Consider the following 16,133-nt stretch of genomic DNA (forward strand, 5'->3'; position numbering starts at 1 on the left):
TACGGTTAGTAAACTATTAACGTTCTCGTATAAATCATTTATGTAGTGAAGTAAATATACATGTGTAAAAACACACAATGAAGTCACTATAAAAATGTATACAATTGATTTTCTCGAAAGTCTTCTTACATTTAGAAAACAAAACATAATATAAAACTATAAAAAAGAGAATAGTTGAGGAAATGATCTAAATATGACTGCCGTTATATTGACGTAAGTATAACATGTCAAAATTTTGATTTGACATCGGTATAGCATATTATGTACTAGCTAGACACTTCTTTACATATCATGATTCTTAAAATCCGGAGCTTATTGCGATTTTTTTTAATTAAACAATTATCATAACCTGTGGCATCATCGGAACTTCTCCCAAACATTATTATTTTCTGTGGTATTAGTACGTACATGTAAGCGAATCTAAGTGAGTCAATATATGCGTATAAAGAACAAATATCCAAAAGTAAAGTTATCGATAAATTGGGACACAGTATGTGTATCGAAACAACCAAGTCGACCGGATACACTATCGGAAAAGTTGTCCTAATCTCTATTATTTCGCGTGAGAGTTTGACCCAGATATAAGCCTTTTGTGTCTAGGTGGGCAACATCCCAATTGAAGTGCAGACAACCTGACAATGGTCTTTAACATTCGACTAATCCGAGATTAAGATTCTATCACTACAGGACTCGATAAACACTTCACAAGCAAACACAATTCATGACGGTCAAAGAGCCAGTTACAAATTTATTTTCAAATGTTATTCAGATGGTTCTGGTTATGGATGATATTTTTAATTACGGAAAATAGTATACACTCGACTCTTTACGAAGCCATACATATGTAGGTAAATAGTATGTAAAAGAAGTACTACTATAGGATTATATTATTTTACAAGCGTGTAGTGGTACAGATAATATAAATGGTACTATAGGTAGTGCTTAGGTATTGATACAAAGAATATTCTAAGGGAAAAAGAAAATTCTTTACTTCCAACATTAGCGTGTACAAATAAACAAATAAACTTTTCAGCTTTATATAGTATATGTATGCCTTGGTTTATCATTTAACTCCACTGAAACAGCGGGATCGATTTAAACATTTATTTTATGTTTAAAGATGGAACGAGCTTATATGCCTACAAATTGCTGAAGTAAGTATTATCGTAATATTATACAATAAATCTGACACCATTAGAATCAAACTGTATTCACAAATCCGTCACCAACTCCTACACTGTTTGAAGTACAGTTACTTTTGAGTGTTGAAAAAATACTGACCATCATTGACGGGCCGTCAGCGAAGAGATTTATGTATTGTGTTCAAAATATACAGTTATTGTTGGCAAAATATACATTGTGTGGAGCGTGCGCCCAATGGCTGGACAAAGCTCTTGTAATTGAATTAAAATCGCCTAAGACGCTGGTGTGAAATTGGAGCGATCACGCAGATGTAGGTTCTTTTCAGAATTTGGCGGGTTTTGTGATAATTTATTTATTGGATACTGGCACCTGGGGTTGGGTATAACTTCTATAACCTGTGGTTAATACATTTTATTATATGTAAACAGGCAACCTGTAAAAGAATTAAACAGTGAATATAAAAGAAATTATGAATCTATTTCTCTACATAGGGTATTAAGTAATTTTTTTTATGGTGAATTAATAAAATGTTCACACTTTCTACCGATAAAAGCTATCTCCGAAACATTTTTTTGTGTAACAACCCGTTAAAATAGCCAACGTCTTAAAAAAACGAAACACCAATTTAACTGTCAGCAAAATTCAATGTAACATTAAAATTTGAAACAGAAAAACGAAACAAAGCGCTTCCCAAGGGTTAGAATTTAAGCTGTTTAAATATTTATGCACTATTTACGTATTGACAAAACAGAATAATTCGAGAGCGCTCCCACAATGGTGCCTACGTATTGTTCCACCAAATGTTTTTATTTTGCGAGCTTCCGTGACCGAATGCGAATAACGCTGTGGATTTAAAGAGCCATTGTAACTCATTGAACTGCACCAATGAGGGTGCTTGTAATTTCTTTCTATTTAGCGCATTATCGATACATTAATGTTAAGCATTTAATCGAATGTGTAATTTTGACGCGTATTGATTAATTCATTGTGTACACATGGAAATTATACATCAGATTATATATCATCCCTTATTATATGTTTCAAACTGGTGTGCTATTAAACATGTTATATTAACTGTAATGAAAACCATGCTAGGTTTTCATTGTTTTATGATGCTTCCCTATGTTTCTAGAAAAATATACTTATAATCCTATAAATAAGAATGATAAATACAACGATAAATGCAACGATTGTACAAAAAATTAAAATTAATAAATAAAAAATTATCACTTACAACAAAGTAAAGAACTAATACGCTCATACCAAAATATAAGCAATTGTCAATCCACACCAACGGTAGCCAAACATTTGTGGTCCTTAACCAGTAGCGAAGTTGTCTGACAAAGGAACGGAAGCAAGTAATCCACTTAGCGTCAGTTAATCCTGGCCTGTCATTGTTGGTCGAGTGCTTAATTCGATCAGCCTGCGCTACATTATTCATACGGAAATATATTGCTACGATACGTCTGTGATTTGTTTTACTTGGCTGCGGCTAGCGGCTTTTTTTATTGCGAATTTATTGTGTGATCGTTTTTATTGTGCTCATTATTAGTGGATACTCATACTTATAGTCATTTTTTTGCATTGAAAGTTCTAATGTTAGTGTTTATAGAACATTTGTAATTAAATAAAACATAATAGTTTAAAAAAACTAAGAAACACGCTTTAACAAAAATCATATTTTGCAAATTGAAAACTGGAATAATTTTATCAAATTAGTGTATTGTCATCGGTCCTCAATAAATCTACAAAGTTTGAACGAAATCTGGCCGTTAAAAGTGGGTCAAAATCGCGCCCAAAGAAGTCGGTTACAAACAAACATACAGGTGAAGCTAATAAAAAGCGTGTAAAAACGGCAAGACAAATTCAAATGACACTTTTACACAAATATTTATAATCTAATGAAGTTGGTAATTATTTATGAAATTATATCTTCGTATTTTCGTATTCGGTAGACCTTTCAAAAGAGAGTACCTAAATAGGTACAGTCCTTGCTTTTTTCCTGTTTTTAAAAGTTACCTTATTGCTAGTTATTTACTAATATAAAACAAATTAGAACATATGAAAAGTTATAGAACTACAATGAAATAATCTTACGTCAATAAAAGTAATTTAAACTGGCATTTACTTGCTCGAAATCACTTGAAAATGAATAATAAAGCATGAGCTACCATAATAACTTAATTATGACAGACATTTTTTTTTTATATCTTACAGACGCTTTCGTCAAATTCCATCGCCGAACACAATGGGAAAAATATGACAATGTTATATCTTAAGCATGTATCTTCAACTTACAATTCATATCTCCGATCTCACTGAGATAAAGGGATCCTCTAAAAAGTATTTATTGTGTTTACACAAACGTAGGTGGTAATACGAGCACTTATTCAAAATATTAACTCGTAAAGGGGACGTCATTCTTCACGATAACTCGAAAAAAACACTTAATAATATTATTGGGTTCTAATTTCGTTTGTTAATCGTTACTATAAAAGTGTCAGCAGATTACAATAGAGGTAGCAGCGCATTCAGTTGCGATATAGGGCGCTAGGGCCGTATAAAAAAATACCCTTCAAAAATAGATCGTATTGCAAACGCAAGAAGTGTTAATTTATTCGAAGATCCGTGATAAGCGGTTGTTCAAGTGTCGCAATGGATTTATTAATCAGTTTTTGTGGGATTTGAATTCTTAGAATATGTGTGTATTATTGGCTCAAGAGGTATATTAGGGCCTAATAAAATATTTATTTTTAAATTGGCCTCGACACATCCATATTATTGAAGTTTATTTTTTTAAATAATTCTTATTACTATTATTTTCAACAGCTATGATTTCAATAAGGAGGTAGGTACCGTACTCAATGTTAGGTAAAAGTATATTGGGTGCTAACCATCGAATTTTAATAGTAGGTTATGTGCGATCTTACCAAAAATAGGATCCTCAATGACCTTTATCAGTAAAACTGCATTAAAAAATACGATTTACTTAAAAAACCTTTAGCTATATCATATAATAATTTTGAATATAAGTATAACCGTTTGTTTTATTTTGTCTTGCTATTAATTAGTTTGAATTCACAGATATATCAAGGATGGGACTGATTCGATCCTTAATTTGATCGCGTAGAAGTTAAAATGTAATTCTAAGCTTACAATTTTCGAGACATTAAATATCAATATAAACATGTTTCGTTTGAAACATACGAATGTTACAGCATTATAAAAATTCCACATATCCCGCGAAAACATTTCGCATTCCGAGAAAAAAAGTTATATCTTCATAAACAGACGAAAGTCGCGAGAAACCGGCGGCGGCAGCGCGCCGGTCGATTTGCATAAAATTAACATGGACGCCGCGCGCCGTCAGTTAATACCTCCTTTGTGACGCCAAAATATTTTGCGAACAGTTTTCCACACAAAGTCTGTAATTCAATATACAAGCGGGCGGCATTTAACAAGAAAGCTATTTACATTCTAAATATTACGCTGAAGTTTCAGCTTTGCGCTTAATTTGATGTCGCTTTTATATTCGCTTTTCTAAATATTACGTTTACATTTTGTGCATGTAATTGTTGGTAAATAATTTCGGTTCTGGTTTTTTAAATCATAAAGATATCATAAGGGTTTATCAATCAGGAGATTCAGAGTATTCATGTATGAATGCGATTACCTATTAGGTACTGGTAGTCTACGTAGGTTCTTACAGGTCAAAATTTTTGCTTCAATTAGGTATAATTAGTGTTTTCTTGTGTTTGATATTACGCGATAAAAAGGATACGATAACGATTAATAATATAATGAAATAATCGCGTTAAAAATTTGTAAAAAAGTCTTCATCATAATGTTTCTAGAAAACAAATTATTGACATTTTAGGTAAACTAAAAAAGAATATGTAGGTATATCTACGACTAGCGGTCCGCTCCGGCTTCGCCTATGGTACATATATAGCCTTCCTCAATAAATGGGCTATCTAACACTGAAAGAATTTTTCAAATTGGACCAGTAGTTCCTGAGATTAGTGCTGATTAGATGCTTTATAATATTAGTATAAATATGCCTATTGCATATTTTAAGACTTTACTTACAATTAATAATCATTGTAGCCTGAATGATAATTCATTCTAATTTATACTAAATGCAATAATCATACATAATTTGACAACATGTTTAGTAATTGCTCCGGATGTTAGTATTTTTAATAACAATAAATCGTATGTACAACTAGGTACAGTTACATAAACAATGCAAATAAAAAATAAACTGTGGGCCGTACTGACGCGAACAAAATTTATTGCCACGGGTGTAGGGTACAGTCGAGTACAATGAGTTCGGGAGCGGTGGGCGGAGCGGCCCGCCTCCGTCTTGCGGCCTCGGCAATTAGAACAACAATGAGAAACTCGGCTTGAAATAAATCAATCTGCATAAATTCAAAACGTTCTAATTTTGAATCTGTGTTCGATCGTTACGTTCTGTAATTTTTGATTTGTTTCAAATAAATGTTGCTATATATGCTTAACTTGATTTAGCTTTTATATGAGAGCTTTTTTAATAAGGTTTAAATTAGATTACGACCTGACTGTTATGAGATACCCTGAGATATACATTTCGAAAAACACTTCTCCTTGGAACTAAAATCGGCATAAAAAGCTTTATCAAAGTTAGAATACCGAAGGCCCTGATCCTGGGTATAGGGTGAGAAGATTAGTAGCTCCAGGCGATATTATGACATAGTATCTAGAGTGCCAGATTTTAAACACATAAAAGGGCTTGTTAGTTTTTATTGAATTGTTCAGCTATAGTAAGTATTGGCATCATTAATATTTTCGAATCTTTTAACATCGATTTAATATATAAAAATGTCTTCAATCGATGTACAGGTTGATTATTAACGAAACTTTATACACACCTACAACACACATACAAAATTAAAAAAAAAAAGCAGTACAACGAACCAATTGGAAGAGCAAGAAATTGTAAAATATAAATAAAGCTAATTTAATTTCGATCGGCGATCCGAGGTCGAGAAGTGGGAGTGGGTGGACTTCTAGGGGTTTAAATATTACGTTATAAATAACGTGTTTATTTTCGATTTCCGCCAAAACTACATCCTACTAAAAAAATGTAAAATGCAAAGTTGTAGGTTACTAAAATATCCATAACTTTTTTTACACACTCTTTCATAAAAACTCTCATAATTAATGTGATTAATTGAAATAACTAGGTACGTTTTTGGTTTTTTTTCAACATTTACCATTTATTTATTAGTGTTGCCCAAATGCAAGAACAAGACGAGACTTAGCCAGTCTTGGTCTTGGTCTTGCGCCAATACACCTGATCTTGGTCTTGGTCTTGGTCTTGCGCTCCCAGTCTTGGTCTTGGTCTTGGTCTTGCAGCAAGAGTCTTGCAAGTCTTGCAATTACCTATTAGTCTATTACTATTTATTAAAGTTTACTTTAAATCTTAGAAAAACGTATTAGAATTGGAACATTGTGAGCTTGAATTAACATAGCCATAGTAAAGATCAAGCAGATTAATAAATAACTAAAGATTTGATAAGAAATTCGAAAAATCAACTGACCTATATGTCGTTGAGAAGTAAGTACAAGCCTTTGATGCGGCATTATCAAAGTGCCGATGGTTAAAACATAACTATGCATGCACTCAGTTTGATTTTAATAGATATTTTTTTATTCACTATGTTTATGGTATTAGTCGTAATGCGCATAGGTCCAGTTTTTCATATTCTTTGATACAGTTTTTTGCGTCTCATAGAATTCCTAAGCGTACCTACCTATACACCGAACTGTTACACCTAACTACTCAGTGAAATAGCGCTAAGTCCTAGCTGCAAGACGCAAGAGTCTTGCAGGCTATGTCTTGTTCTTGCTCAAGTCTTGTACGGTCAGTCTTGGTCTTGGTCTTGCTAAAAATACGCGGTCTTGTTCTTGGTCTTGGTCTTGCAAAAACGCGAGAACAAGACCAAGACTGCAAGACCAAGACTGAATTTGGGCAACACTATTATTTATACTTAACTGGTCTTTTTGATTTAAAGAGCATTGCATATTGTACGTTCATGTGCTTATTATTAAAATATATACTAGCAGCGGGCGTTTTTTCGTTAAAATGATCAGACTTGGTCGAGCCAACCTCAAGCCTAACCTAACCTAAGCGAAAATCTTGAGGTGGCGATTCATTTTTATATATACTTAGATATAGAACATATTTTAATAGAATAGAGTGTTATCTTCCTACTATTCATTGCAATTCCTTTTAATTGCTATATAAATTTGAAAAAATATTGGTCTCAATCAAGTATACATATATATATCTCCCTTTTTTTGTAATTGCTTTGTGATTCCTATGTAATCAATTTCTCTATACCATAACTTCTAATATCGTTATAATATAGTATTATGCTATCTGTGGCTATGAATAGTTCAGTATCGAGTTGTGTGTTGTTACCTTAAAATTAGAATTCGCGTAGCGTAGCACGAGGCCGCGTTGTTTGCCGATCAATTCGTTTGTTTTACGTCACCGGGAGACGTGATGCGACCAATCAATTGAAAACACATTTGCTGAACGAAAATACACGGTAAATAAAGGAAATACAGAATGGTGTCGATTTTGTTATGTCGAAATTTTTAAATATTTGCTACTTCATGCTAATAGGAAACACATTAGGTATTAACATGACAGTTATAGCTTTTTTAAACACTATTAATAACCGAAATGGCATACATGAGAAAACGCAAAAGGGTTTACATCCGTTCATTATAAGTTGCTGTTAAATGTAACAGTATCTGTTTTAATGTTTGTAATGTTTATAAACGGCTATGCGGTTTTAGGTTGAATTATGATATAAGGATAAATATTTATTAAAAAAAGTTGGAATGAAGACAACGGATAATGCACACATAGGAAAGTGCTTTTTTTTCAATTTAATTAATAAACCTAAATAAACCTCTACCCCTAAAAAAGATCGAACCAGATGTAAAAGGAATTTTCTTAAATAATTGACAAAAGTAAACAAAAATGTCGATTGCTACCAATCCAGCTGTATACTTAACAAATGGATAAATGTAAATATTTCCTGTAATTTCCTTTTTCCGAAACATTGCTTCACAAAGCGAAAGGAGACACAAACAAGATGGCGTATTTAAATGGGCGGCAACGTTATTGTTGGCGCGAAACGCTCGTTCGTTCTGCTCTGCTCGCACTCGCAATGAAAGCTCTTTATTTTCAATCCCTAAACATAGTGTGTACAATGCTTTATGAGAAAATTGGTGATAAAGAAATGTGAACTTTACCAATTCTGCGTCAGCGTTTATTTTCGGCCGACGGGCTGACTACAGATTATGTCACATGTGAAACTGTTGCATATTCTTCTATCCTATTCCCACCCGCAGAATCAAATGTATTTTTCTATAGACATCTCCCTCTCGCGCACCTCCTGAGAAGTAATGTGTTATTGCTTGTTGTGATATCTTCAAAATAACAGGGAAGTACTCGGTACGAAGTTGTCATTTGTAACGGTTTGAAGTAGCGACAACAAAAAAACTTCTGTATTTTTTACTTCATATTGAATGTTCAGGCCAATGTTAGTTTGGTGATATTAATGTGTACGTTTTTAAATAGGTTAAAAACAATTCATTCTTATATGATTCGTTAAAAAATGTTAAATTAAAAGACTAACACTTAAAATATAACATATTATGTTTCATACATATTCTAAACAGAGGTCTAGGTTTAGCACCTAAAAACAATTAAAATGCTTCATTTGTCACTTTTTTTTCACCAACATCTTTTTCTGACCTTTAGTTAATTCCGGCTAACATAGATAAACTAAATCGGCGTAAGTCGGTAGGTACCTATTGATAGTCAGCAAATAGGTAATTTTAATTGGACCAACTAAAGCGTTGCTATAAGATACACATACATTTTTTACATTTTCTAGACGATATTTTTTGACGAGATTTTGAAGAATACACAAAATGTTTTAATAGAGAAATTATCATTTTCTATACAAATCTAAAATATATTAGTTATGACCACCATGTTTTTTTATTCACATAATTTTTTGATATGTTATAGGTTAGACCCCGTATATCTATAATCTAAGTAGTAAGATAGATTCTAGTTTATGTATTAATAAAATGTATTAAAAATGATAAATTCGTTGGCCTGACATTTAACCTACATTGTGAAGCTTAAATATAATGCACTGGAAATCCTTACGCAATTAGTGTCTTTTCTTTATTATTCATCATAAACATGAATTTAACACACATAAGGTGGACTATATAAAGATATACATTATTTTTTACTTTTATAATGCTCGCTTACAATGTTCACGCTGCATATTTACAAATGTCATTGCGCGCAGTACCGCAGACTTAAGGCAGGGTGCGTGGAGTTGCAAAGCCGTCGGAGTGGGGCGTCGCTAAACAAAAACACGTATACAAGAAGCGGGCCGCCGGCGATTGGCTGGCCGGGCCCGCCCCCGCCCCGTCTCGCGCCGGGCCCGCAGCGCGAGCCAGCCCGCCGCCAGACCCGCATTCGTGCACAGACACTCACCGCGAACATGTGCAGCGGAGCCGAGGGAGGCCCGTGGCCGCTTGGCAAAGACGCGCCCGCAGTTACCGCCGCCGCGATCGACCACTACCGACTCCAACTCTACAATTATGCAGTCGCTGAACGACTCCGATTGTATCCACCATCAGTAGCCCCGTGCTATGGACCATATGGACCTAGATTGGCATTATCCATGTCGCTACTACAACAACGCGCTCTACAACCTGAGGAACCAAAACCGCAGCACAGTTACATCGGACTTATTGCTATGGCAATATTGAGCTCGCCGGATCATAAACTTGTTTTATCTGACATTTATCAGCACATTCTAGATAACTATCCGTACTTCCGCTCCCGGGGACCGGGATGGAGGAACTCGATTCGACATAACTTATCACTAAATGACTGCTTTGTGAAAGCTGGACGATCTGCGAATGGCAAGGGCCACTATTGGGCAATTCATCCGGCTAACATAGAAGACTTTAGGAAGGGTGACTTTCGGCGGCGCAAAGCACAGCGTAAAGTTCGGAAACACATGGGTTTAGCGGTTGATGATGACGGAGAAGATTCTCCGTCGCCGCCACCACAATCGCCTCCACCGACGGCATTGCCTTTACCGTTTTGGGGAGGCGGGAGAGTTCCTGCAGGAGTCCCGACGCGAAAAAGACAGTTCGATGTTGCATCTTTACTTGCGCCTGACGATGCTCCAGAAAAAAGAGCTCGACGAGATAGCAGTTGTGAGGAAGAAGTTGAAGAAGACATAGACGTAGTCGCCAGTGATCAAGAGGACGTGAGATCGGGGGAAGATGAGACCCGCGCCCCGTTAGCGCCGACGGCGCACTACCCGCTCCTCGGTGGTTGGTGGCCGGCGCTGGACCCCGCTTTACTCCAGCAATTACGACGACATACGTCATCAGCTGTGTCGCCAGCACCACCTAGTCCATCAGACCAACAACGGCCGCCTGATGTCAAACATGAAATGGTTTAAAATATTTATTCGTGATTTCTAGTGATTAAAGAGAATGTACAGTATGTGAATAGTGAACTATTTTTTAGGAACGTTAGCTCTATCTTACCGTGTTCTAGTGATTCTTGATTTATATCTACAGATTATAAAAATACAAACTTGTGTCTTAGATCCCATTTCTTTGTAAATATTATGTTGTAATATACTGTAAAGTTAAGCCAGAAGACGCTACTTGCCACGTTTAATAAATATTTTAGCACATTGCAATGAAGTTAAAATCTAGTGTTATTTTAAATGAAGTCTGAAAACGACCAAGCCTCTGTATATAGTAGTAGCTAATATTTTATCTGTACATATTACATAATATGAAGTTGTCTACTCGTTGTTGTTATAATAACGTAAAACCTATGTTGTTACTTAGTAGAACTACGATTTAAAATAAGACAAGTCTATAAAACCTGAAATAAATAGTAAATATAAAAGGAATAATTTTTTTATTTCCATCTAAGATATATCCTTAATAATATGAACATAAATAATTGATTCTACTGCTTTTCTTACTAAAAGATCTACCATACTTGGACTTAACTAAAAGGACGAGGTAGGTTTGTCCTTAATAACCTGTCTATAACATAATTCTTTAGATATTTTAAACAGTGAAAATCCCTATAGGTAAATCTTTTAAATATATATTATTACTAGCGTTTGCCCGCAGCTTCGCACGCGTTAAATTCTGTAGTTTAATAGATGTTATTCATTAAAAAAACTATCCATTAAAAAATCCCATCAAAATCCGTTGTATAGTTTTAAAGATCTAAGCATACCTATATAGGGACTGAGAAAGCGACTCTGTTTCATACTATGTAGTGATAATAGTCAATTAAATAATCGAGCATTTGTTAATTCCTTTATCCAAGTGATAACAATAAATTCTAGTGCCATTTTTAATGACTATGATAATGGATACTAAGAAATTTCAATACGGTCAGTTAAAGGAAGAAATAAAGAAATGGAAGCGAATTTTAATTGCACAAATAGAGAAAAAGGTACAAATACCAGTTCATTAACAATTCAGCAATAAAAAAACTTACTCTTGTCGAGTGTGAAACACCTTTTGCATCATTTTAGATATAAATAAAAAGTTTTTACCCAAGACGATAGTACCTATACTGTATAGTTAATATTATCTGTGCCCAAGAAACGAAAGAGAAATACTGTCCATATGTTTAATTATATTTTAATCAATAGGTGATTTGATAATCTTCATGCGAAAAATTCAAACAATATACGCTATAGCTATAATGCTTTCTAAATCGCATACTAAAAGGTTTAGAGCGATTGTTTAAATTCCTTGTAAGTCTACCGATTATAATGTAACGATGTTTTAATACGTTCTCACGGAATACACGAACCGATTTACAAATGAATCATCGTTTAAAACTATGTAATCTTATTTGTTTTTCCTGCAATTACTAATGACTTTTTGCATCTGCGTGTGAAATATTTAGGCAACGTTAAGATAGCTTAGTCTTTATATTTGTTTGAGGGAGATAAATTGTTGGCAAAAACACTTTTGGCTTCGAGAATTGAGCAGGATTTTCAATAACTTGTATGGATATTTATTGATGTTGTATATAATGTTTTACATAGATAATAAAAAATATATATTCTCTGATACTTGATGCTAAAATGTTAATACATGTGTTAAAATCTGTATATACATATAATATATTTATACAGATAATATTTGGAAAAGAATAGGATTTTCTAAGGAGCTCATCTACTTTTCTATTTCCCTTATGACGTAAAATCCTTGAGTACTCAAGTATGACATAGGTACGGAACGTAGATTTATATTATTGAGCGAAAAAACAGTTAACACGCGTTGTGCTCGCTCCCAAAGATTAATGTTGAATAATTTAATAAAAATCTACCTATAAGTACACAGAAATTATTTATCTAATTCTAAGGCCAAATTTTTATATATGCATTTCTTGTCACTTAAATCGATGACACGGCCTTTGATGATACCATAAGGTATATGGTATCATATATATATATCTATAATCTAGGTAGATTATACTATAGACAGGTACTTACTGATCTAAATGCGATACTATGTATAATTAATAAATTGTGGTAAATTAAATAAGGTACTAGTTCACAATTATACAACACTAGCTGCGCCGCGCGGTTTCACCCGGGAGGAACCCACGGGTAATATGATGTAGGTATATAGCTCATGCCTTATCCTAATGTAAAAGCTATATTATTGTAAAGATTCATTAAACTCCGTTCTGTAGTTTGAAAGAGCAACAAATATCCATCCATACAAACTTATACAATTTCGCGTTTATAATATTAACAGGATTAAAGTTATGTTGTACCTACTTGAGTATTTTACATAGGATCGTAATAAAGCAACAACAAACAACAAATACTGTGTTTCTTTTCTTTTATATTTGTTGCTCTTATAACAAATATAAGTGGGTATGTGGCGGGTTAAACATTTCACTAAGCAATGTTGCTGACTGACGATTTTTTCAATTTGATAAGACTCGCATACTTTATTAGTTACATCGAAGATTACAATAAAATAATAATTTCGCTGTTTAATTTTACAAATTACACTATTTTAGTTAGATAAAAGTTGCGAATAGAATTTGGTTTTTTTAATAATATTGGAATGTATTTATAAATGGATTAAATTATAAGGTAGTACCGGAATTAATTATGTAAGTAGGTTTTTTGACATTATAAATTTGTCGACTTGGCCTTGTGAAAAATGTGAAATATAATTAGTATATTTCACTTTTTTTAATATTACAAATATTTTCCTTGATTTTACATATTCAAATAATTGTCGTACCTATTGTAGTTCATGTTAATGTTACATCCTAACGGCCTATAGACAACAAAGGTAACCTCTATGCTTGCAGTGAAGAAAACATCAAGTATATGTATCCCTGAACATGTGCGTCAGACAAACGCAGTTCCAGAGAAATTTATTCCTTTAGGACCCCGCATAACATAGACTTGCATAGACTTGCTAAGCACCAGTATATATACTATGTAGATATTGAGATCATTAATTTACGATACAATAAATCGTCATTATTAATAAATAAACTGATCATCATAATTATCATCACCATCTATCTTTTTATTCTATCTTTTGTCTATATTTTTTATAAAAGTGGTGCGTAAATGCAGAAACGAGCCCACAGATACACATATATACACACGCACATAATTTACTTTTTTTCTTTTCTGCGTTTCTTAAATTAAAATTGTCACTTATTTTTGTTTGCACAATAAAATTATCACCTTTAGTTTTTAAGCTGTAAGCTTTATGTGTGCTGTTATTAAAATCAGAAATTTCAAATTTAGCCTACCTCCCACAGAAAAATTTCCTACTGAAATCGTAGTGTGAGAAGGTGAATAAAAAGCAATAAATCTCTTCACACCACACAATGGGTAGAAAAATATGGTTCAAAGATTTTATCTCTGGTAATCCCGGCTTTAGTCTCAAAGCATTTGAGTCAGGAAGTTGACGCACTCCTTCCTTCAACCTGTTTGTGGTTTACGGATTATCACTAGCACTATTGTTTCGTTGATTATGTGATAACATTCTCTGTTAACAAAAGAGCATAAATACGTTACAATTGAACATGTGAATTCTGAAAGGTTAGCGTTGTGAGCTCTTTAAATATGGGACTTATTCAATCGTTATGTAAAAGGTGACTGTTTAGTCCATCGTGTATTAGATTAGTTTTCATTACATTTATTTGAATTTTAGCTTACATTGGATTAAATGTACTATTGAAAGACTTGTTTTAATAAGAACAACGATTTCTTTTTTTATAATTTAGCTGAACATATAGTCGAAAGCTAACAATTAAAAGTCAATCTGTAGATATATAAAGAAGCTATAATATGATTAACGACTGATAACTAAAATGACTGAAAAATATATATATATATATATATTATCTGGTTCATTTTATGATCGTAAGGCCAATAAGTGTTCCAAATTCAAAATATTGTCACTATACGAACCTACATATTATTACAATTGAATTTAGAAACCATAATAAAAAATTAAAAAATGGCGTCTCATTAATGTAATTCGGTTTAAGATTTTCTTTTTTCTTTTTTGTTGAAAATAAATCTATCCTTATTGGTAAGAAATGTTTTGTTATGTGGCAGTCGAGCACGTTTCGACACGAATTGGGCCAGTTCGGACCGGGGAAGTACCACGACTCCACAGAATACCGACGTGAAATTGTAGCATGCCACTGTGTTTCCTTCGGTGAGTGGGGGAACCAGTGTCCCGTTTCCTTTTCCTCACCCGTGCAAATCCATTCCTTATTTCCAGTCGTAAATCCTTTCCTTTTCCCTTACCCCTTAAAAGCGGGCAGAGCATCCACAGAGGCACTATCTCTGCGAATGTTCATGAGCGGTGGTGATCGCTTCCCATCCGGCGAACCACCAGCTCAGTTGCCCGCTGTGCCATAAAAAAAATGTTTTGAAGGTGTAAAATATTTATAATTTGAAACATATATAAAATCTATTAGGTACTTTTTATTCGATGTAAAACGCAATAAAAGACTAACAGGGAATATAAAATCACGAGATTAATTTTAAATTATAATACGTAAGGGAAAGCAAATGAAGGTTTTTACATCATACATCAGGAGTACATGTACGAGTTTTGAGTGAGTTTTGTAAAAAATAAAAATACATTTGATAAGTATACCTTCGCGAAGCTTCCAACCTGTTTTAGGTATTCAGGTTTATATATCTTATCGCTATCTAAATAGGTAGTTAAGTAAGTATATCTATGAAATAAAAGACATTAATGGCTGTATAAAACAGAGCACATCCTGAAACAAAATGCCGTGAAGCCAAGCATTGAAAGCGTCCATTAAGCGTGCATTGAGGTGTGAGTGACCGGGGAGTGAGCGGCCCGCGAATTGCCTCCAAATCTAAACGCTTCCAATTCCAAGTGACGACAAAAGGCGACTTTTAGCGGCAACAATGAATGAATGAAGCAAATTACGGCTTTTTCGTCTCTTGAAAGCGCTCACCCGAGCGGACGGACTGGCGCATTGTCGCCGTACGGTTTGCACGCCGAAACAAACGATCACAATAAACAGTAAAAAGGAAAGTGTAGTATTTTGCGTGGAGTGCGTTTCACAAAGGGCGCGCGTAATAGGTGTTAATGTGTCGGAATAGCCGAGCGCGCTGAATGGCGCGCCGCGGGCGTCGCCCTCGCGTATTTTTATAACAAATCATCGACTTGATTATTGGCGATTGTGTTATGTGCAACTAACGGAATGTTTTCTTTCATTATTTTCGATTTGAATGAGTTAAGAGTTAAGAAAGCATTCAGTTGTGAGTTGTTTGACACACATTGCGCAACTTTGTATGTAAATAAGCAGTTAT

General features: G+C 34.0%; 1 protein-coding gene across 1 annotated transcript; it reads left to right on the forward strand.

Annotated features, from left to right (window-relative positions):
• The first annotated feature begins 9,491 nt into the window (after positions 1 to 9,491).
• Positions 9,492 to 10,706, forward strand: LOC119839777 (forkhead box protein L1). Its single transcript, XM_038366218.1, has one exon. It carries the CDS (start codon positions 9,492 to 9,494, stop codon positions 10,704 to 10,706), a length of 1,215 nt encoding a protein of 404 aa, XP_038222146.1.
• Positions 10,707 to 16,133: the final 5,427 nt, after the last annotated feature.

This window comes from Zerene cesonia, chromosome 4 (genome assembly GCF_012273895.1).
Source record: "Zerene cesonia ecotype Mississippi chromosome 4, Zerene_cesonia_1.1, whole genome shotgun sequence".
Classification (NCBI taxonomy): domain Eukaryota; kingdom Metazoa; phylum Arthropoda; class Insecta; order Lepidoptera; family Pieridae; genus Zerene; species Zerene cesonia.

Bases quoted from the DNA above. Each gene is read 5' to 3' on its own strand.
- LOC119839777 (XM_038366218.1), top strand. From the start codon at position 9,492: ATGTTCACGCTGCATATTTACAAATGTCATTGCGCGCAGTACCGCAGA.